The sequence below is a fragment of the Pecten maximus genome, chromosome 10 (genome assembly GCF_902652985.1).
Source record: "Pecten maximus chromosome 10, xPecMax1.1, whole genome shotgun sequence".
Taxonomy (NCBI): domain Eukaryota; kingdom Metazoa; phylum Mollusca; class Bivalvia; order Pectinida; family Pectinidae; genus Pecten; species Pecten maximus.
This window is the reverse complement of record NC_047024.1, coordinates 36,653,878-36,678,636: the sequence shown is the minus strand read 5'-3', so window position 1 is coordinate 36,678,636 and position 24,759 is coordinate 36,653,878. Positions and strand designations below refer to the sequence as shown.

The following is a 24,759-nucleotide window of genomic DNA, read 5'->3' as shown; positions in this document are numbered from 1 at the left end:
TCTCTCTTTCTATACCTTTATCGTTAGACAGTAGCCTCATGGCCGTGTTTATCTCTCTTTCTATACCTTTATCGTTAGACAGTTACCTCATGGCCGTGTTTATCTCTCTTTCTATACCTTTATCGTTAGACAGTTACCTCATGGCCGTGTTTATCTCTCTTTCTATACCTTTATCGTTAGACAGTAGCCTCATGGCCGTGTTTATCTCTCTTTCTATACCTTACTCGTTACACAGTAGCCTCATGGCCGTGTTTATCTCTCTTTCTATACCTTTATCGTTAGACAGTACCTCATGGCCGTGTTTATCTCTCTTTCTATACCTTTCTCGTTAGACAGTAGCCTCATGGCCGTGTTTATCTCTCTTTCTATACCTTTATCGTTAGACAGTAGCCTCATGGCCGTGTTTATCTCTCTTTCTATACCTTTATCGTTAGACAGTTACCTCATGGCCGTGTTTATCTCTCTTTCTATACCTTTATCGTTAGACAGTAGCCTCATGGCCGTGTTTATCTCTCTTTCTATACCTTACTCGTTACACAGTAGCCTCATGGCCGTGTTTATCTCTCTTTCTATACCTTTCTCGTTAGACAGTTACCTCATGGCCGTGTTTATCTCTCTTTCTATACCTCCTCGTTATACAGTAGCTTCATGGCTGTGTTTATCTCTCTTTCTAAACCTCCTCGTTAGACAGTAGCCTCATGGCCGTGTTTATCTCTCTTTCTATACCTTTATCGTTAGACAGTAACATCATGGTTGTGTTTATCTCTCTTTCTATACCTCCTCGTTAGACAGTAACCTCATGGCCGTGTTTATCTCTCTTTCTATACCTTTATCGTTAGACAGTAGCCTCATGGCCGTGTTTATCTCTCTTTATAACCTTTATCGTTAGACAGTAGCCTCATGGCCGTGTTTATCTCTCTTTCTATACCTTTATCGTTAGACAGTAGCCTCATGGCCGTGTTTATCACTCTTTCTATACCTTTATCGTTAGACAGTAGCCTCATGGCCGTGTTTATCTCTCTTTCTCTACCTTTATCGTTAGACAGTAGCCTCATGGCCGTGTTATCTCTCTTTCTATACCTTTATCGTTAGACAGTAGCCTCATGGCCGTGTTTTTCTCTCTTTCTATACCTTACTCGTTAGACAGTACCCTCATGGCCGTGTTTATCTCTCTTTCTATACCTTTATCGTTAGACAGTAACCTCATGGCCGTGTTTATCTCTCTTTCTATACCTTTATCGTTAGACAGTAGCCTCATGGCCGTGTTTATCTCTCTTTCTATACCTTATCGTTAGACAGTACCTCATGGCCGTGTTTATTCTCTCTTCTATACCTTATCGTTAGACAGTAGCCTCAGGCCAGTGTCATCTCTCTTTCTATACCTTTATCGTTAGACAGTAGCCTCATGGCCGTGTTTATCTCTCTTTCTATACCTTTATCGTTACACAGTACCCTCATGGCCGTGTTTATCTCTCTTTCTATACCTTTATCGTTAGACAGTAGCCTCATGGCCGTGTTTTTCTCTCTTTCTATACCTTACTCGTTACACAGTAGCCTCATGGCCGTGTTTATCTCTCTTTCTATACCTTTATCGTTAGACAGTAACCTCATGGCCGTGTTTATCTCTCTTTCTATACCTTTATCGTTAGACAGTAGCCTCATGGCCGTGTTTTTCTCTCTTTCTATACCTTTATCGTTAGACAGTAACCTCATGGCCGTGTTTATCTCTCTTTCTATACCTTTATCGTTAGACAGTAACCTCATGGCCGTGTTTATCTCTCTTTCTATACCTTATCGTTAGACAGTAACCTCATGGCCGTGTTTATCTCTCTTTCTATACCTTTATCGTTAGACAGTAGCCTCATGGCCGTGTTTATCTCTCTTTCTATACCTTTATCGTTAGACAGTAGCCTCATGGCCGTGTTTATCTCTCTTTCTATACCTTTATCGTTAGACAGTAACCTCATGGCCGTGTTAATCTCTCTTTCTATACCTTTATCGTTAGACAGTTACCTCATGGCCGTGTTTATCTCTCTTTCTATACCTCCTCGTTAGACAGTAGCCTCATGGCCGTGTTTATCTCTCTTTTATACCTTCTCGTTTAACAGAGCTCCATGGGCCCTTTTTTATTCTCTTTCTATACCCTTTTGTTTGACAGAGCCTCATGGCCGTGTTTATCTCTCTTTCTAACTTTCGAGACAGTAGCCTCATGGCCGGTTTTTCTCCTTTTAACTTTTGTTAGAAGTTCCTATGGCCGGGTTTTTTTCCTTTTTTTACCTTATGTTTTGACAGAGCCCCCATGGCCGGTTTTACTCCTTTCTATCCTTTTTTCGTTTTACAGTAGTCATTTCCCTGTTTATCTTCTTTTATACCTTTCTCGTTAAAGTTACCTCATGGCCGTGTTTTTTTTTTCTATCCTTTTTGTTTTACAGTAGCTTTAGGGGGTTTTTTATCTCTTTCAAAACCCCCTGTTGACGTGCCCCCTGGCCGGTTTACTCTTTTTTACCTTTTTCGTTGACAGTACCTCAGGCGGGGTTTTTCTTTCTTTCTAACCTCCCCGTTTGAATAGCCTCATGGTTGTGTTTATCTCTCTTTCTATACCTTTTATCGTTAGACAGTAACCTCATGGCCGTGTTTATCTCTCTTTCTATACCTTTATCGTTAGACAGTAGCCTCATGGCCGTGTTTATCTCTCTTTCTATACCTTTATCGTTAGACAGTAGCCTCATGGCCGTGTTTATCTCTCTTTCTATACCTTTATCGTTAGACAGTAGCCTCATGGCCGTGTTTATCACTCTTCTATACCTTTCTCGTTACACAGTACCCTCATGGCCGTGTTTATCTCTCTTTCTATACCTTTATCGTTAGACAGTAACCTCATGGCCGTGTTTATCTCTCTTTCTATACCTTTATCGTTAGACAGTAGCCTCATGGCTGTGTTTATCTCTCTTTCTAAACCTCCTCGTTAGACAGTAACCTCATGGCCGTGTTTATCTCTCTTTCTATACCTCCTCGTTAGACAGTAGCCTCATGGCCGTGTTTATCTCTCTTTCTATACCTTTCTCGTTACACAGTACCCTCATGGCCGTGTTTATCTCTCTTTCTATACCTTTATCGTTAGACAGTAACCTCATGGCCGTGTTTATCTCTCTTTCTATACCTTTATCGTTAGACAGTAGCCTCATGGCCGTGTTTATCTCTCTTTCTATACCTTACTCGTTACACAGTAGCCTCATGGCCGTGTTTATCTCTCTTTCTATACCTTTATCGTTTTGCAGTACCCTCATGGCCGGGTTAATCTCTCTTTCTATACCTCCTCGTTACACAGTAGCCTCATGGCCGTGTTTATCTCTCTTTCTATACCTTTATCGTTAGACAGTAGCCTCATGGCCGTGTTTTTCTCTCTTTCTATACCTTTATCGTTAGACAGTACCTCATGGCCGTGTTTATCTCTCTTTCTATACCTCCTCGTTAGACAGTAGCCTCATGGCCGTGTTTATCTCTCTTTCTATACCTTACTCGTTAGACAGTAGCCTCATGGCCGTGTTTATCTCTCTTTCTATACCTTTATCGTTAGCACAGTTGCCTCATGGCCGTGTTTATCTCTCTTTCTATACCTTTATCGTTAGACAGTACCCTCATGGCCGTGTTTATCTCTCTTTCTATACCTTTATCGTTAGACAGTAGCCTCATGGCCGTGTTTATCTCTCTTTCTATACCTTACTCGTTAGACAGTAGCCTCATGGCCGTGTTTATCTCTCTTTCTATACCTTATCGTTAGACAGTAGCCTCATGGCCGTGTTTATCTCTCTTTCTATACCTTTATCGTTAGACAGTAGCCTCATGGCCGTGTTTATCTCTCTTTCTATACCTTTATCGTTAGACAGTAGCCTCATGGCCGTGTTTATCTCTCTTTCTATACCTTTATCGTTAGACAGTAGCCTCATGGCCGTGTTTATCTCTCTTTCTATACCTTTATCGTTAGACAGTAGCCCTCATGGCCGTGTTTATCTCTCTTTCTATACCTTATCGTTACACAGTAGCCTCATGGCCGTGTTTATCTCTCTTTCTATACCTTTATCGTTAGACAGTAGCCTCATGGCCGTGTTTATCTCTCTTTCTATACCTTTATCGTTAGACAGTAGCCTCATGGCCGTGTTTATCTCTCTTTCTATACCTTTATCGTTAGACAGTAGCCTCATGGCCGTGTTTATCTCTCTTTCTATACCTTTATCGTTAGACAGTAGCCTCATGGCCGTGTTTATCTCTCTTTCTATACCTTTATCGTTAGACAGTAGCCTCATGGCCGTGTTTATCTCTCTTTCTATACCTCCTCGTTACACAGTAGCCTCATGGCCGTGTTTATCTCTCTTTCTATACCTCCTCGTTAGACAGTAACCTCATGGCCGTGTTTATCTCTCTTTCTATACCTTTATCGTTAGACAGTAGCCTCATGGCCGTGTTTATCTCTCTTTCTATACCTTTATCGTTAGACAGTAGCCTCATGGCCGTGTTTATCTCTCTTTCTATACCTTTATCGTTAGACAGTAGCCTCATGGCCGTGTTTATCTCTCTTTCTATACCTTTATCGTTAGACAGTAGCCTCATGGCCGTGTTTATCTCTCTTTCTATACCTTTATCGTTAGACAGTAGCCTCATGGCCATGTTCATCTCTCTTTCTATACCTTTATCGTTAGACAGTTACCTCATGGCCGTGTTTATCTCTCTTTCTATACCTTACTCGTTAGACAGTAGCCTCATGGCCGTGTTTATCTCTCTTTCTATACCTTTATCGTTAGACAGTAGCCTCATGGCCGTGTTTATCTCTCTTTCTATACCCTACTCGTTACACAGTAGCCTCATGGCCGTGTTTATCTCTCTTTCTATACCTTTATCGTTAGACAGTAACCTCATGGCCGTGTTTATCTCTCTATCTATACCTTTATCGTTAGACAGTAACCTCATGGCCATGTTCATCTCTCTTTCTATACCTTTATCGTTAGACAGTAGCCTCATGGCCGTGTTTATCTCTCTTTCTATACCCTTACTCGTTACACAGTAGCCTCATGGCCGTGTTTATCTCTCTTTCTATACCTTTATCGTTAGACAGTAACCTCATGGCCGTGTTTATCTCTCTATCTATACCTTTATCGTTAGACAGTAACCTCATGGCCATGTTCATCTCTCTTTCTATACCTTTATCGTTAGACAGTAACCTCAAGGCCATGTTCATCTCTCTTTCTATACCTTTATCGTTAGACAGTAACCTCATGGCCATGTTCATCTCTCTTTCTATACCTTTATCGTTACACAGTAGCCTCATGGCCGTGTTTATCTCTCTTTCTATACCTTTATCGTTAGACAGTAGCCTCATGGCCGTGTTTATCTCTCTTTCTATACCTTTATCGTTAGACAGTTACCTCATGGCCGTGTTCATCTCTCTTTCTATACCTTTATCGTTAGACAGTAGCCTCATGGCCGTGTTTATCTCTCTTTCTATACCTTTACTCGTTAGACAGTAGCATCATGGCCGTGTTTATCTCTCTTTCTATACCTTACTCGTTACACAGTAGCCTCATGGCCGTGTTTATCTCTCTTTCTATACCTTTATCGTTAGACAGTTGCCTCATGGCCGTGTTTTTCTCTCTTTCTATACCTTTATCGTTAGACAGTTGCCTCATGGCCGTGTTTTTCTCTCTTTCTATACCTCCTCGTTATACAGTAGCCTCATGGCCGTGTTTATCTCTCTTTCTATACCTTTATCGTTAGACAGTAACCTCATGGCCGTGTTTATCTCTCTTTCTATACCTTTATCGTTAGACAGTAGCCCTCATGGCCGTGTTTAAACTCCTTTCAACCCTTTTTTCTCGTTTCACAGGCCTCAGGGGGTGTTTTTCTTTTTTTATACCTTTATTTTTGACATTTTCCTCAGGCCCTGTTTTTTCTTCTTTCTATACCCTTTTTCCCTTTTGCGTACCCTCTGGCCGGGGGAATTCTTTTTACCTCCTCGTTACACAGTAGCCTCATGGCCGTGTTTATCTCTCTTTCTATACCTTTCTCGTTAGACAGTTACCTCATGGGCCCTGTTTTCTCTTTCTATACCTTATTTTATACAGTAGTTTAGGCTTTTGTTTATCTCTCTTTTAAAAACCCCTCGTTTGACGTAGCCAAAGGCCCTGTTTTTTTTTCTCTCTTCATACCTTTCTCGTTAGACAAGCCCAGGCCGTGTTTTTTATTTCAAACCCCTCGTTAGCAGTAGCCTCAGGCGTTTTATCTCTCTTTTAAAATTTTTCGTTAGACGTAAACCCAGGCCGGTTTTTCTTCTTTCTATACCTTTTTTGTTTGACAGTAGCCTCATGGCCGTGTTTATCTCTCTTTCTATACCTTTATCGTTAGACAGTAGCCTCATGGCCGTGTTTATCTCTCTTTCTATACCTTTATCGTTAGACAGTAGCCTCATGGCCGTGTTTATCTCTCTTTCTATACCTTTCTCGTTACACAGTACCCTCATGGCCGTGTTTATCTCTCTTTCTATACCTTTATCGTTAGACAGTAACCTCATGGCCGTGTTTATCTCTCTTTCTATACCTTTATCGTTAGACAGTAGCCTCATGGCTGTGTTTATCTCTCTTTCTAAACCTCCTCGTTAGACAGTAGCCTCATGGCCGTGTTTATCTCTCTTTCTATACCTCCTCGTTAGACAGTAGCCTCATGGCCGTGTTTATCTCTCTTTCTATACCTTTCTCGTTACACAGTACCCTCATGGCCGTGTTTATCTCTCTTTCTATACCTTTATCGTTAGACAGTAACCTCATGGCCGTGTTTATCTCTCTTTCTATACCTTTATCGTTAGACAGTAGCCTCATGGCTGTGTTTATCTCTCTTTCTAAACCTCCTCGTTAGACAGTAGCCTCATGGCCGTGTTTTTCTCTCTTTCTATACCTTTATCGTTAGACAGTTACCTCATGGCCGTGTTTATCTCTCTTTCTATACCTTTCTCGTTTTGCAGTACCCTCATGGCCGGGTTAATCTCTCTTTCTATACCTCCTCGTTATACAGTAGCTTCATGGCTGTGTTTATCTCTCTTTCTAAACCTCCTCGTTAGACAGTAGCCCCATGGCCGTGTTTATCTCTCTTTCTATACCTTTCTCGTTAGACAGTAGCCTCATGGCCGTGTTTTTCTTTCTTTCTATACCTCCTCGTTAGACAGTAGCCTCATGGCCGTGTTTATCTCTCTTTCTATACCTTTTTCGTTAGACAGTAACCTCATGGCCGTGTTTATCTCTCTTTCTATACCTTTTTCGTTAGACAGTAGCCTCATGGCCGTGTTTATCTCTCTTTCTATACCTTTATCGTTAGACAGTAGCCTCATGGCCGTGTTTATCTCTCTTTCTATACCTTTATCGTTAGACAGTAGCCTCATGGCCGTGTTTATCTCTCTTTCTATACCTTTATCGTTAGACAGTAGCCTCATGGCCGTGTTTATCTCTCTTTCTATACCTTTCTCGTTACACAGTACCCTCACGGCCGTGTTTATCTCTCTTTCTATACCTTTATCGTTAGACAGTAACCTCATGGCCGTGTTTATCTCTCTTTGTATACCTTTATCGTTAGACAGTAGCCTCATGGCTGTGTTTATCTCTCTTTCTAAACCTCCTCGTTAGACAGTAGCCCCATGGCCGTGTTTATCTCTCTTTCTATACCTCCTCGTTACACAGTAGCCTCATGGCCGTGTTTGCCTCTCTTTCTATACCTCCTCGTTAGACAGTAACCCCATGGCCGTGTTTATCTCTCTTTCTATACCTTTATCTTTAGACAGTAACCTCATGGCCGTGTTTATCTCTCTTTCTATACCTTTATCGTTAGACAGTAGCCTCATGACCATGTTTATCTCGATTTCTATACCTTTATCGTTAGACAGTAGCCTCATGGCCGTATTTATCTCTCTTTCTATACCTTTATCGTTAGACAGTTGCCTCATGGCCGTGTTTATCTCTCTTTCTATACCTTTATCGTTAGACAGTAGTACCATGGCCATTGTCATCCATTTTTCTATACCCTCCTCGTTATACAGTAACCTCATGGATTTTAAAAACTTTACTGATTTTGAGAACATATTGACATTTTTAAGTATTTGACTGGCGTTTTTAAAAACAGATGTTGATAATGTTTAAGTCTTTGATACAGTTTTTGATAACGAATTTTAGGATATTTCAAAGTCTTAAACTTTTTTGACAGATGTTAGAAGATATTTATGTCTTCGACAACAGTTTTACTCCGTACATGTAGATGGTAATTTCAATGGCCTGATGACGCCGATCGTCTATCAAAACATCATATATCTGTGTTGCTAGGAGACGTACACAAAACGGCTAATGGACATTATACACCAGCACGATCCTCAAAACCAGCCGCTCTTTCTGTATGTGGCCTATCAGAATGTCCACTCGCCCTTACAGGTAATGTGTTGTCACCTGTACAGGTAATGTGTAGCAAAACAAGTTATATAATTGAAACTTATTATTATTCTTATTTATGCACCATTTCTTTGGCCCTTACATATCATTATTTCAATATTGCTGAATAAATACATTTCTTGATCAATGTTTACTATCGTTTTTCGTTAACCTCGCCAAATATGTCCTATTTTTCAAGGCACTGATAATATATATATATTTTTTTTTTTTTTTGACAATTTAATATGATATTGCTAAATTGTTTTCCTTATTGCTGAAGGTTCCCCAACATTATGAAGACCTACACTCACATATCCCTAATGCCAATCGTAGGTCGTTTACAGGTAAGCTATACTGTCAGTTACTTATTCGCATGGACATGTATTATTTTTCTTGATTGAAATACCAGTATATCACGCAAAGCGTTAATATATTAAAGTATTGCTGTTTGACAACCAATTGAGAGTCAAATACAGCAGAATCAACAGAATTAAACAGGTGAGGACAGTAGACGACTAATCATGTCATCTTATCCTAGAATGAGCCTACGGAAGTATAGGCATCGTATAAACACTGTAAGTCTGTAAATAATTGTTTTAGGTATGTCATTAACTTAATATATTCAAGTGTTAAGTAGAAAGCTTGGGGTTTTACGGAAAGTGGGAAAGATTTGGTTTGGTTTTATATTGTTAAACATCCAATCAACAGCTATGGTCTTTATGCATGTTTGAATGTATGTGTGTATGTGTTTTAGGAGGCTGCGGCACTTTCGTGTTTGTCTCCTTGTGATAGCGATAATCTGATGCCGACTTTATAGTGCTACCTCACTGAAGCGTACTGCTGAAAACATCCAGCATAACAACACCTTACTCGGTCACATTATACTGACAATGGATGAACCAGCCGCCTCGCTCCCAAAAAAGCAGGAATGGACACGTCTGCCCGGGTACAGAACCGAAAGCCTTGATCAAAGGCCCAAAGTGAAGAAGTGTCAAGAGAGACATTAAAACAAGTTGTTTAGAAAGAAGATATCCCAAATTTAGTCGCTTCCTATGATTTCTAACTCACTCATAGAATCAAACGAATCCCCATATGTTAATTGTATGGTCGTTTATGTTAGACAGTAAGTATACAAGATATAACCTTGGAATAACTATGTAATTTCCCACATTAATAAATAATTGTTATTTGATCACAGGTATGGTAAATGCAATGGACGATTCTTTTGGCAACATTACAGCCGCCCTCAAAGCAGGTGGATATTGGGACAACCTCCTTATCATCTTTACATCAGATGTAATTACTATTTATTGACATAAGTATTAGTGTTTTAAAGCAAATTATGCACATTCCATTCATTATACCCCAAAGTAGTTTGTAATTGACGATATGGAGCTCTACCTGTGTTATCAATAATTAGTGTCGTCAGGAAAAATACGCTGATCCTGAAATGTCAGAGTTATCCCGCCTAACGTTGAACTCTCCCTGTACTTTTCAAGGTTTTATACGTTAGACATATTGTAAGTTTATTACTTACCCTCGTTTTATCAATTTTGAGTCAGAATTATGGTTTGGTTAGTATGTCTGTAATCTTTGTTGCTATTGAATATTGATGACAGAGATGATTATTTCTGAAAACAAAATATCTTTTTATGGTTGTGATTGCCTGTAATAGAACGAGTGAGCCTGATCGTATTTCGAAATTCCCGGTGGCATATCACTGTCGCTACCATTTTACGACAAACCGCCGCTTTCAGAAATTAGTAGGATTGTCCTCACACACCTGATCCTGAGTAATATACTCACCGTAACAAAACTTCCGTTTTTGCTTTTGTTTTTTGTTGTTGTGGTTTTCTGTTTTGTTTTGTTTTGGGGTTTTGTTTTTCACGGTGGTTTTTTTTTTTTTTTTTTTTTACTTTTTGTGATTTTTTTTAGTAAAATATGTGGACAAATACATTCGAATCATCTAGATATGCTTGTGGTTTAGCACTTAATTATGTACAAAGCCATAAAAACTCGGGTTCGAATTCCTCTTACCTTCATAACAATACCGTGATATATTCCTTATTTGGGTATATTTTACAATGGCGATCGATACATATCCAGAATGGCGGCGCAATAACTGAAGGCGGTAATAACTGGCCACTGAGAGGTAACAAGGGTACACTGTGGGAGGGAGGCACCCGAGTACCGGGATTCGTGTATAGTCCTACCCTCCTGGCAAAGACTGGCTATACCAATTCTGAGTGAGTATATTGGCGTTATATTAAACTAAAGGACTTGTTCAGTTATTGTTTGTATTTTAAAGGGCTATCAACTCATTAGGGCCAATAAATGACGAGTTAAAATGGGCGTTAAGCGAAACATGAAATATGTAAATCAAATCACTTATGTAGTTGAATTAAGATAATTATGACTATGGTCAATCACATCTGTGGTACGGACCGACATTAATATTTGTAGTCTATATGAGTTTTCCAACTGAACGAAATACCATGCCGCTTGATTATAAACGTTTTGTTCAGTTGGCTGTTTGGTTTAACGGTTTCAATGTCTTTCATTGATATATTAAAAAAAAAAGTGTAGTCAGATATGGATGACGTCGACTGACGGTAATTCAGGTTTCTCTGCACAACTTTTGTCCCATCAAACAGAATCCTTGGTTAATTGGTTTATGTATATAATTGCTTATTCAATTAAATGCTGACTTTATAGTGCTATATATTCACAGTATGCAATAATGTTTTATTTCTAGAATGATACATGCTGTCGACTGGTTTCCGACAATACTAACAGCTGCTGGGGGCATAACTGGTAAATACAAGACACATGGGAGAGTGTATATCTGTCAGACTATCGTTACACTGTACTCAGTATTAACATACATGTGGGCGAGTTTGATGTTTTATTTACTTTCGTATTTCGTTTATAGTGTTATTATCACCATATAAACACATATAAAAAAAACAATGTTAAGATATAGAAGGGGCGCGCACTATATATGAGATTTTAAAAGAATGTGAATCTAAATTATTCTGAACCGAATAACGAATACTTCAAGACCTTGAAGCCCATCAGCAGGGCTTACCATCCCCTTTGAAAGTGTTTTGGAAAAGACGCTGATGAAAATCACCTGCTCACTATTTCACCGCTCCCCACCTCCACCCCAACCCCTCTTTCCGGTTGCATATTAAAATTGGTATTTAAGATAGTCCACAGATATTTTGGATCATCTTTAGAAGGTTTCTAATTTTATGTTTTATTGTGTTGAGGTATATTTTTAAACACTTATTTATCTATTTCTTATATTGTTTACTTTTAGATTTCATTTTTTCCTATTTGCTTCATTTTAACCCTGCTGTATTCCCTTTTCGATGTATGGAATTCTTTCCTCAACTGGTCACATTTATCAGTGTACTATGTTTTTTGTAGTTTTTTTCCCTTATTGTTGGTGTTAGTATTTTTATACGTGTATTTGGTCAGTTTGTGTATTAGCTAATCGATCAAGTACACTATTTAATAGATCAATATTGTTATTTCGGTTAATTGATATAAAGTCTATAAAATTATTTTTAGAGTCATTTTTTTCATTTAACATAGTCATCATTTACTGTTTCTGTATTATGAAAGTTTTGGGTACTAGTTATAGTTTATTGCTGACCCACAGATAATAAATTCAATCCTACAATGTACATCTGAAAACAAGGGGTCAAAGTCTGAAATTACAAACTCATTTATACAACGAAATAACTCCGAGGAAACCAACAGATAATCTATACCTGTCGAGTTATTACATACTAGTTTTGCCGATGTACTGGTCTTTTCCTATTCTACCGTTGGCAATATACATACATACATACATACATACATACATACATACATACATACATACATACATACATACATGGTTATATCTTGCTAAAGGTATATGCTCATCAATGTTCATTGTGGTCAATATTTAAAATACGAACAAGACTATTGACCGGTTCAATAAAATCTTATTTCAATTGCGTCTTGGAATTGAAATGTCCGATTAAAGCAACTTATGTATTGCCGTTCGAGAAATCAATAATTTCTCGCTCTAGCTCAGAAAAAGCATCAACAGCATCTGAATCCTTAGGAGTTTCGGGTGGAATATACACATTACCAAGCAGTATATTATAATCGATATTTAGCAGTGATTTCGACAAAAGTATCCATTGTACGTATTCAGAACTACTTTTTTTAAGCTGTAATGAGTGTTCAATACTTTTATTGAAAACTATAACAATACCAACTGATTTTCTTTTATATTTAGTCCGATGTAATTACAATTCAGCATGGACAGTGTCTATCAATGGGTAAAACAATGTAATTCGATTTGATTTGACAGATCACCACATGGATGGTATTAGTCAGTGGGACATGCTTCAGCACGGAACGCATTCGGCCAGAACGGAGTTTGTCTACAATATAGATGACATCAGCGGTAATGCAGCCATTAGGTCAGTACACATGGACACCTTATCCATTATCAGAGAAAGTAAGCATGTATTTCAATCTTAAAGGAACTTCCGTTCCAATTTCTTTTTGACTTTTGATTTGGCCTTCGAACTAGTTGTATTGATGAACATCAATGGTCGTGATGACAGGGACTCGGGCGTGGCACTTCTCTTTTCTATCTCCCGTAGGCTGAATCAATAAAAGCACACACGAACCCCGCTTGTCATTGTCCTTACCTCAGTTAACACATGTTTGCAATCATATTTCTCCATAGCATTCTGCACATCTATCCTCCAGGAGTTACGCCCACTTTCGCTCTTTGCAACCCCGAAATATGTCATGGCAAACAACAAGCTATTCGAAGATATATGCCAGTAAAAGATCAGACAAATCGATAAGCTGATTTTAAAGATCATTGATGAGCGACAGCCAAGTCTAATCCGGTCAATTAAGCAACACGGCAATACTGCGGTTTGTTTGATGTACATAAAAGGATAAAAAAAAATATATACTGGCAAAAATAAAGGAATCGTTATTTACGAGGGTTGCGGTGACAACTTTCAATTTTGTCATGACATATTATGGGGTTTAAGGAGTGAAAATGACCGTGAAGCCCTGATGTATCGAGGGTTGGGGTAAAGAGAGAGAAAGTAAACGTAACTCCTGGCGTATGGAGGATGTTCTCGCCGTGATTGTTCTGCAAAACCCCCATGTGGCCATTCAAATTATGACTACACAAGATTAGAAATACATAATGTATACCCAAATGTTTTTATTCTCGCTGTATTCCGTTTTGAAGGATATATATCATGCTTCACGCTGACTGAAATATGTTTCATACATATTCCGTGTATCAAATTCATTACCCTTCAACGTATAATACAGTGGCCTTTCGTTGATTGTTGTGATTGTTGATATATGATCAGTACAATTTATTTAATAAATATTTTTAAATGCACATTTTCAAAATAAAACTGACTTAAAAATCAAAATAAGAAATAACTAATAGATAAACATTCACAAACTGAAATCCTGTTGTCATGGTTGGGTTGTTTGTAAGACCGGATAAAGAGTTTAAACAAGAGTTTTTTAAGGTAGACACTAGCATAGGTAGATACCAATTATTCTGTTTGTCAGATGGCCGTAAATCAATTTTCTATGAGTGGTCGATTTGCACAGTGGTAACCCCTCGCCTTTCACCTAGGTAACCGTGGTTCGATTCACCGATCGGATATGAAAAGGATGGGGTCATCTGCCTTACCACGTGGGTTTTCTCTGGGTACACCGGTTTCATCCAACAATAAGACTTCTAGCGCGCTTCTGGCCGGGCTAACAAAAGTGACTAACATAGGTTGATAATCTTGTTTTGCAATTTTTGTAAAATAAAGGAAATAAATAATAATTAACATACAACTATCTGCATTTTAGAGTCGGTGACTACAAACTTATCACTGGGAATGGAGGGGTCAGAAACGACTGGTATCCGGTGAATGGCCATATTCATCACCACCACCATACGACAACCTCCGGATCCACGTCGCCACAACTTTTTAACTTGAGAGGTAACATAATATTCTAGATTGATTTGGTTAAGTATTGTTTAACGTTTTATCAACAGTTTTGATTATTTAAGGACGTTGTCTTCGTATGCGAGATGCATGCTTGTGCGTGTTTTGTTGTTGATGAGTATCATATATCGGTATTAGATATCATAATATCCAAATACCATTCCGAAATATGTACCGGCATTTGTTTCTATGCTGTATGACTGTAAGATATAATTCTAGGATCTGGAATATTTCTTCTTCCGTAGGTTTCCATTGACACTGCCTCACTTTTGACTTTTACTTGAGCGGAATGCTTTGGGTTCTGTTCCTTGGTCATAGCAGTCTCTTAAAAGAGCAATTTCTACTGCTTTACGCCCAGCAGTTTTCGAGCGGGACGATTGCTTATAATGTGACCGGCAGTATCTTCTGCAGTATGCTACAGTGAGGAAGTCGACATCAGTTCCACGCGGTTATAAATACGAACATACCTCGATCCCCTTAAACACACACTCATACACCCACCCTCACACCCTCACATACACCAAGCATGTATCTCGCACACAGGAGAGGCTCATGACCTTATATGAAAATAGATGTTTGTAGGACGTACCCATAACCTTCTGAAAGTTATTTTATAGAATGCAGCAAAGAGCAATTGATAGAAAATAGAAAATCTCGGGAACAAGATCCGAAAGTGAGCTTTGTGTCAGAATGAATTGGTGTATACCGTAGAATGGACAGTGTCGATGACACGGGTAGAAGTGTAAAGATATATCTTATGTCCATTGTATACAACTTAGAGCGTCTGAATGGACAGTGTCGATGACACAGGTAGAAGTGTAAAGATATCTCTTATGTCCATTTTATACAACTTAGAGCGTCTATCTGTACGATGAAGTTGTGTGATGCCATCATAAACGCTAACAAACGATAATGATTCCTCCGTCAATTATTTCGGTGGTTCAGTTATTTTCAGAACCATGACATCCCGGCTGTTCCATATAGCTATACCGATATGGTTTTCCATCAAAAGGTTGCTTCTTTATAGGACTTACATTATCATAACGTCAGGTATATTCGGTATGGAGATAGCGCTTTGTAGTCTCCTTACAGTTGACTCTACATAGTCGTTTCCTGTAATGCTGAGATCCCCGTATCAGAACCTTGAAATAGCCCGATATCGATGAACCAAATTTCAATTATGATATGCTGTAAACGTACATATTTTAGCGGTTATTTCATTTTGGCGCCCAATTATGATTGCGCTAATTGTAGTTTATCTACATTGGTTTATTTAATTCATCATTCCGTTTTCTGTTTTTATTTTATTTTTTTGCGCTAAAATTAAGAACGTTTACAGTATTATTGACGTAAACACCTCCACGTCAAGATTAACCTGTTGTCACTGTTAAGTGGTTATTCGGTTTTTACCTTATTTTTCTTTATGCAAAGCCGCTTTTCATTAACTCTGCTACTGTTCCCTATATTTCCGTCTTTGTGGTTAAGCGCTGGGACCTTGAGTATTTCAGAATGAGGAGGTAATCTTCCGTGTGATATATATTGTTGCACAACTTACAACTGATTGTGGTGTAAAGCTGTCTGTCCCTTCCCAGTTAAATTTTATGTCTCTTTAATGTAAGAGTGCTGATACACTACAGTAGACGTAAATTAACCATGGTATTCATAAAAAACAATGTTGTCAATTCAAGTTTATTTATTACGTTGCGAATAATGATGAAGACATTGACACTCTCGCAGCGTGAATAATTTACACGTGTTTCTCGGTAAATCAGTTCCAACGGCTGCTTATGTAATCTTTTGTGGTAAGGCTAAGTTACCTATGATAATTCGTTGTGGGGAAATATTTCACTTTCTATGAATGTCGTTTATTTAACATTTAGTTGTAAGTGGCTTCTGTCTGGATATCTAAAGGCCGTCAACCGCTCCTGCGTCAACTGTGTTTTGACATAGTATTAATGTGTACATAGTCATGCAGAGACTTTAACTAACTAACTGAATGTAAAATAATGTTTAATTGTGACGGTGGATTTCATGTAAACAATGAAATATTGATATAAACATTACACGTATAATAAAGAAAGTTGTCATAGAACATGTTTTAGTCCATACCACTATCAGAAGATGCTGAACCTTTAATGATTTATCACAAAGATGGCGATTGCCAATGAATGATGGTCGTGAGTGACTTGCTTGAGACCTATGCTCTAACCAAGTTTGGTAAACGCGAGAGGACAAACTACTAGTTTCTGTCAGTGGCCCTACAAATATTGAGAAACTAATACAAGAAATCGTATTTTAAAAGTACTCAGAAATAATATTTTAATACCATACCAGCAGTTTCTATTTTTGAAAAAACTAGTAAGCAAGCGTATAAATGCACATCACCAAATGCACATCACCAAATCGATGATTGCAGTCATAGTTGTATCAGTGCCCAACGCAAACAGGCCATCTTGGACAAGTGATCTTTATTAATCCGCTTTCACTTTCCAAGAGTTAGTCACCAGATCCGTTGCCATGACAAAGTCCCAAAATCGGTCTTCCGTCTTGTCCTACTAGACTGTCGAACTTCCGTCGACGAGGGGGTATCAACGTCCTCACCTCCTCAATAACAATGTGTTCCTACCCATTGAACTCTAGGTCCTTAGTAGAAGTTCCCTCAGCGTTTTCTCCCATGGTCGACTAATGATCTACAGGGTCGCCTTTGTCGACATTCGGTGGAACATCGGGCGGATCCAGTAGCTGGTGAGATACCGACAATCACAATTCCCCTTCCCCCTCACTATCGTCAATGGTTTCCTCGTCCAACCTATTGTCCGCGGATAAGCTCCGTGGAAGTGGAGGCTGATTCCTGATCCGGGGCTTAGGTGTTGGCATCGGCTTTGGTTTAGGTGGTGTCCTTGTTTCGTTCAAGATGCCCAATAGGCAGTTGTAGATTCCCTGTTCTCTTCCGAACCTCGCGGTTTTCCTTCCTGACCTGGTTGAATTCACCTCCAATAGGTCGGCTAACAAAGGCAACTATCATAACCACAGGCGCTTGCATAGAAAATGCGATTTTCAAAAAAAAAAAAAAAAAAATTGATATGACTGTGGTATGTGTAATCTGTTAAGCTCAGGGGTTGGCAACTCCGCCACGAGCGAAACAGCAGACCACCACACTTCAATCGACTAAAAAACACTTTTAATCAAACTGACACGGCGCACACTATATGCGACTGTCATCAGAAAACATTCATCTTTAACCTACCGTGCCACTCAATACGAATTGTTACATCCAAAACACAATAATCCGTGAAAACATCGCCGAATTCCTCGCTCAGAACGCCATTTTTCAAACGGCTCCCTCAGCCTGTCCAGATTCTTCATTTACATACGGGGTTGAAAGGTCATGCGATTATATAATCGACTGTCACCAGGTGCAGTTTTTGGGGCCATCTCGGCATACTTTATTTTACATGTGCATGCACAGGCCGTCGTTTGCGATATCGCGGACTAATAAGATAAAATGTTTTAATGCCATGCAGTGATGAGATCGTCCTTTCCTTTTCTTCAACTGCATCATTTCGGTAGTTGTTGAACTTCGTTTTCAATCAAAAAGATTGCATATAACGGTGCTCAATAACTTGTTCAAGACAGGGCCGGGACATTATACGTATACCATGAACAAGCAGTATCAGTTGAAATTTTTCGAAGTTAAAATTTGGATGGGGTAATAGCTGATAGTTGTTTGATATTTTGATTTTTTATTGTACTTGCCGTCTATTTAGGGCTATGCATATCTTCAAATTAAAAAAATGGACCCCTACATGACTAGTTAAAAATATATAGACCACACATAATACCGATAAGAATAAGAGGTTGTTCTGGGTATTCTGGCGTTAGTCCTAAAATACTATAAAAGTCTGGCGTTGACACAAAATAACTACTACTGCCCCTCAAGTATTCTCTTTTCTTTCTCATTTCAATTCAGTTTCATAATTCTGTAAGCATTTCAGCCAGCTAGATTATTATTAGAGTAGCGTTCGATGCTTACACACTCAATTAATCAGGTAATTCATCAATAACTTAAATTTTATATATGCGAGCGATGTAAAGTGGAATTAATGGATAATCAGTAGTACAAAGAATACTTTACAATGCGTTAAACTCTTTGACATTGTCACTGGCGGATTTAAAGCGCACTCGCATTACCACTTATTTACTGGACCCCCCCCCCCCCCCCCCCCCCCTAACGTTCAAAATAATGAATAATTTATTATTATAAATCATCGTTCATCGACGAAACTCTTCAAATAAGCAAGCGAGCCGAAGCATTTTCCGGACAAAATTCATGCGGAGATGACCCCCAAAAGTACACCTGACGACTGACGATCATATAATCGCATGACCTTTGAACCCCGTATGTAAATGAAGAATCTGGACAGGCTGAGGGAGCCGTTTGAAAAATGGCGTTCTGAGCGAGGAATTCGGCGATGTTTACACGGATTATTGTGTTTTGGATGTAACAATTCGTATTGAGTGACACGGTAGGTTAAAGATGAATGTTTCCTGATGACGGTTGTATATAGTGTGCACCGTGTCAGTTTGAATAAATGTGTTTTTTAGTCGATTGAAGTGATGTGGGGTGCCGTTTTGCTCGTGGCGGAGTTGCCAACCTTGAGCTTAACAGATTACACATACCACTGTCAAATAAAAAAAAATGAAAATCACATTTTCTATGCAAGCGCCTGAGATCATAACCAGGTCTCCCACAGACACACAAGCTCCTGGTACCCGTTTATCATATCCAGCCCCTTGTTTTTTCTTCATTGTTTGTTGCTTTTAACAGGGCTATGTTGTACGCGTTCTGTAGTCTCCATAGATCTGCTACATACTTGCTGAAGGTAGCCTTGGATACATCCAAATCGTTGAATGCAAAATCTACTGGTTACCTCGGTTCACGACCACACATTTAGTGGAATGGAAACAAACCCAGTGTTGTCATTCTTTGTAGCATTATACGACTGCACTAATGCTGCGATATGAGATTACCAGCCTAGATTTTGAGCGTGTTCCGAAATCCCTGGTATGTTCAAGAGTGTACGGTTGAAGCGCTCACATTGGCTATGTCCTTGAGGATGGTAGGGGGATTATTTTGGGTTGTTTTATTCCGGTCAATTCTCTTTTGTATCCCGTGCATCCCGTAGTGAACAATTAAATTATTTGATTACGCATCAGCGGCTGTCTTGGACGTCTGGTTCTCGGTAGGAAAGGCTACCTTGTGAAATGATCTGTGATCACTGAATGCTTCCATCCGAAGGCTCCAGTGTTAAGAGGTCCATGCAGACTACCTCCAAGTGTTGTGATGTAGATATGGAAACTAACAGTGCCTTTCATTGCCTGGTGTTTTGCCTCTGGCCTTATGGACATCCTTTCAGATTCTGTCTCATTCGGTAACTGGGACAGGACGTCTAATTTCCCAGGTCTACATTTGATGGTAAAGTTTAATATTGACAATGCAGCTAGTCAACGTTGTCCAGTGGCGTCCAACTTCGCACTGGTTAAAACGTAGGTTAGAGGATTTTTGTCTGTAAGGACTGTGGATTAGTGTTGGTACATCTAGTCTTGGAATTCTTGAAATTTCGGTTACAGCTTACCTCATGGCCAGGAACTCCAGCTTGTGAGCAGGATAGTTCTTTTCTTAACGAGATAGTCAAACGCTAGCGTATCCTGATAGTAGGCATTCAACACGAATTATTTGTCATAATCAGGGTAGGCTAAGACTGGACTGATAGCGTTGATAGCGCTTGAACTGTATAAATGCTGTCTCGTTAATTTCCACCTAGATCCAATCTTTCTTGTCAGATGTCTTCCCCTTTTTAGCAGATCCTTACTCCTTCCTTGGTGTTGGCATGAGATTGGTAAGGGGATGGTTTGTCTATGAATTTCCGAAAGTAGCCGGCGAAACCAAGAAATCTACGAACATCCTAAGGACAGGTCGATGTCTTCCAGTTTCTGATCTTTTAAACCGTCTCTTGGTCTGTTTCGATCCCATCCTCACTAACGAAAAATGCCAGGATTTCACTTTTCGTTGAAAGAATGAACATTGCTTTGGAATAAGTTGTATCCCATGCTGTTTAAGTACCCTCGTGAGATTTTGGAGATGTTGAAGAAAATATGATTATATCGTGCAGCATATGAAGCAATCAGCCATATGGAGCTTAACAAGGCACCGTTCCATAAATCCATGATAAATGGCTTGGAAATTCGCCAAAAGACCAAAAGTCACTCGATTGAATTCGTAAAACCCAAGTGCGCCAACGGTAAATGTACAGAGTACAGAAAAAATAAACTTTGCTCCCAAGACAGTGTCTAGAATTTCTTTAATCCGTGTTAGAGCATATGTATCTCTGATCGTCTTTTGGTTTAGTTGACGATAGTCAATACACATCGTGAGTTGACCATTCTTCTTGCGTGCCAATACCAATCCAGAACTCAGACTCTTATCAAAGCCATACTAATCATTGATTAAATTTCGATAACTTCCTCCGCTAGAGATCGAACCCGAAATTGCTGTGTTGACTGTTAGATAACCTTGTAACTTGATATGTTCACTGTTGAGTCATTCGGTAATTTGATGTATTTACTGATGAATAACGCTGTAACTTGATGTGTTCACTGTTGGGTCACCCGGTAACTTGATATATATACTGTTTGATAATCTTGTAACTTGATGTGTTTACTGTTCTATAACCTTGTAACTGGATGTATTCCCGGGGGAGCGGGCGCTATCGCCTTACAGTACCCATGTGTGTATCCAATGAGATGTCAGTATTATGTAATGTAATTAATTATCTGTTAATCCTCAGATGACCCGACCGAGCACCATGACATCTCCAGTCAACACCCCGACATCGTCAGTAACCTAGAGGCCAAGCTAGCCAACTACAGAAAAACACAGATGACTGCACAGAATCCGGATCAGATCCAACATATATTGCATCAGTACAATAATGTGTGGACTCCGGGTTGGTGTTGAATAAAATCGCATGGAAAATTGTTTGATTTTTTATTTATATATATAACCACGACCGCTACAAATCCGCTCCCGCTCATCACACTGGGAAACAGAGACTTCCTACCAGTCCCTTAGTTTTTCATTAATAATGGCTCCGTTAAATTCTAATACTAGATAATCTCCCCTTAATTTTCAATTTAAGATTCAGAAGTTTCCTAGTGGCCAAATTTCATCAAGCTCAATTTTATCATTATTTTAATAGAGACAGGAGGCCAGCCTAAGGGAAATTCCGTCTGCAGGATTTTGGTTCACAAATATTGACTTTTGTTCTCTGCCTCGGTTGATCAAAACCACACACTGCTAGTACATGCCACATTTTAATAGTCTTTTGTATTATTTGTTTTTAAATTCTCTTATCAAGTACCTAGTGCTATAGGAGAGATTGTTCACATGTACTTGAATAATCAAGCCACCTTAACACAACAGCATTTAACCCTACATGTATTTACAAACCTGTCAGTATATACACTCCAACTTAAGGTGTTATGGTGTCCATTACTCTTATAACCCTTATAACATAGATCTATCAAATATCTCGTTTATTACGTCAACTACTTTGTCTCGTTTGTTATTGTGTATATGTAATTGTTAAATTTATGGTGACCCAGTGGTTACACCTACCTTCGCCTTCCACCTAGGCGACTTAGAGGTGACAGTGTCAAATATGATGAAATCTTTAAACGACTTCTTCTCAATAGCAGAGGCCCACAAACCCCGATTTCGAATTACGAATATAAAATGACAGTTCTACGCCACCTCCTCCCTCCTATATCTATAGTTAATCCCTCCCTGACGAGATGTGTCAGTGAGGAACCCTATAACGACTAATAAGAATTCCCATTGTATTCAAAATAGATTACAACATACCCAACCATAATAGGGAACATTGAGGGACGAGGGACTGTGTGAAGCTTCATATTGTTCCGACCATGGATAAGTACCACAGTCCGTCGTTTTCTTTTTCAATACTGGATACGCCTGCCAAATCAACGTCCACCAAACGTCTATTCCCTGAGAAATCACCTTTCTGGTTTTCAATTCATAACGTAGATGACGTTGTAATTAAGGTGTATGTACCAACATCCAGAAGAAAATGACGAATGACATGAACTCCGACTTTGTTTCTTCCATTCCTTTCTTACTGCTATTTCTGCTGGCACCGCGTAGCTGAAGCTGACTACTCAGATCAAAGTAGATATGGTTCAAGTGTTCTCTCCAACTCATGGTCGCAGAACATTACAGACTAACACATTTGTAAATGTATGTCGACATGCCATAACCAGTTGTTCTAAAATAGACTTGACGCAAGTTATAATCCCTCGTCCCTCGATGATACTTATTCGGGTTAGGTATGAGATCAGTCTAATTTGAATGTAAAGGGAATTCTAATTAGACGTTTCAGGCCAGTTCCTCATCCCTCACTGGTTCCTCATCAGTCCCTAATTTACCCATCCCCTCAGAGAGGGGTTTACTATAGATATAGAAGGACGGGGATGATGTAGAGCTGTCATTTCCTATTCATCATCATTTAGCATGCGGGGATGTTACAAAGTTTGTTCTAAGGAATGACCTTAATCTACTGACAATGCCAAAGCTTTTTAACGTCTTCTCAATAACCAAGAGGCTAGGGTCATGATATTAGTCCATTAGCATGCTGAGAATGAATGGCTACGAAGTTTGTTCATATTAACAAATCTTGATCCTCTTTCAAAGTCACATAGGTGAGAAGCGTAAGGCTAAATCTTATCTTAAAGCAAACCGTCATTTATCAGTAAACATATCGGGACATGGATGACATACACCCAAATACTTAACCAACAGCACATAGCCATACAGACAAGAAGACATTTGCTTCCAAACTACACGCAAAAACCAATAACCATACCATAGCCTTCTGTAAACCTATTATCAGTGGTACCTTTAAATGATTCTGCAAGATATCCCGTAAGTATACGACAACAAGTACTTAATATAGCAAGGTGTGAGGAGGAAGTCAGAGCCATATATAAAGCATTAAGAAGCATTGATTAATCTGCTGCTGAAGATCCACTTAGAGTATATATTTCTGTAATCCGAACACTAGCGCGGAAAACATGCGAAAACCAAATAAATACCGATTGTTCAGGTAAGTAACATATCAATAACAATTCGTCAGGGTATTACCATAGCAACACTAATTATCCAGGGAACAACCATATCAACATCAAATATTCAGGTATTACCATATCAACACCAATAAGTTAGGATATTACCATATCAACACCAACTGTTCAGGATATTACCATATAAATATCAACTGTTCAGGTTATTACCACATCAACACCAACTGTTCAGCGTTGTACCATATCAAAACCAACTGTTCAGGATATTACCACATCAACACCAACAGTTCAGGGTATTACCATATCAACACCAACTGTTCAGGATATTACCATATCAACACCAACTGTTCAGGGTATTACCATATCAACACCAATTGGTCAGGGTAGTACCATATCAACATCAAATATTCAGGTATTACCATATCAACACCAATTGGTCAGGGTAGTACCACACTAAGACAAATTAGTCAGGTTATTACCATATCAATACCAACTGTTCAGGGTAGTACCATATCAACACCAATTGTTCAGGGTAGTACGATATCAACACCAACTGTTCAGGGTATTACCATATCAATACCAACTGTTCAGGGTAGTACCATATCAAAACCAACTGTTCAGGGTAGTACCATATCAACACCAATTGTTCAGGGTAGTACCACACTAACACAAATTAGTCAGGTTATTACCATATCAAAACCAACTGTTCAGGATATTACCACATCAACACCAACTGTTCAGGGTAGTACCACACTAACACAAATTAGTCAGGGTATTACCATATCAAAACCAACTGTTCAGGATATTACCACATCAACACCAACTGTTCAGGGTAGTACCACACTAACACAAATTAGTCAGGTTATTACCATATCAACACCAACTGTTCAGGGTATTACCATATCAACACCAATTGGTCAGGTTATTACCATATCAACACCAACTGTTCAGGGTATTACCATATCAACACCAACTGTTCAGGTTATAACCACATCAACGCCAACTGTTCAGGGTATTACCACATCAACGCCAACTGTTCAGGGTATTACCACATCAACGCCAACTGTTCAGGGTATTACCATATCAACACCAAC

The 24,759-nt window shown here is 39.1% G+C and overlaps 1 protein-coding gene across 1 annotated transcript in view; it reads left to right on the top strand.

The window, feature by feature from the left end:
- LOC117336131 (arylsulfatase J-like) overlaps nucleotides 1–21,544 on the top strand; it is a 42,850-nt gene extending 21,306 nt beyond the window's left edge. The window contains exons 7-14 of the mRNA XM_033896513.1: nucleotides 8,355–8,459; nucleotides 8,737–8,800; nucleotides 9,655–9,752; nucleotides 10,563–10,702; nucleotides 11,212–11,270; nucleotides 12,829–12,940; nucleotides 14,367–14,500; nucleotides 21,355–21,544. Of these exons, the coding sequence (XP_033752404.1) occupies nucleotides 8,355–8,459; nucleotides 8,737–8,800; nucleotides 9,655–9,752; nucleotides 10,563–10,702; nucleotides 11,212–11,270; nucleotides 12,829–12,940; nucleotides 14,367–14,500; nucleotides 21,355–21,524 (882 nt within the window). The 3' untranslated portion in view covers nucleotides 21,525–21,544. The remainder of the gene's footprint in view (nucleotides 1–8,354; nucleotides 8,460–8,736; nucleotides 8,801–9,654; nucleotides 9,753–10,562; nucleotides 10,703–11,211; nucleotides 11,271–12,828; nucleotides 12,941–14,366; nucleotides 14,501–21,354) is intronic.
- The last annotated feature ends 3,215 nt before the right edge of the window (nucleotides 21,545–24,759 follow it).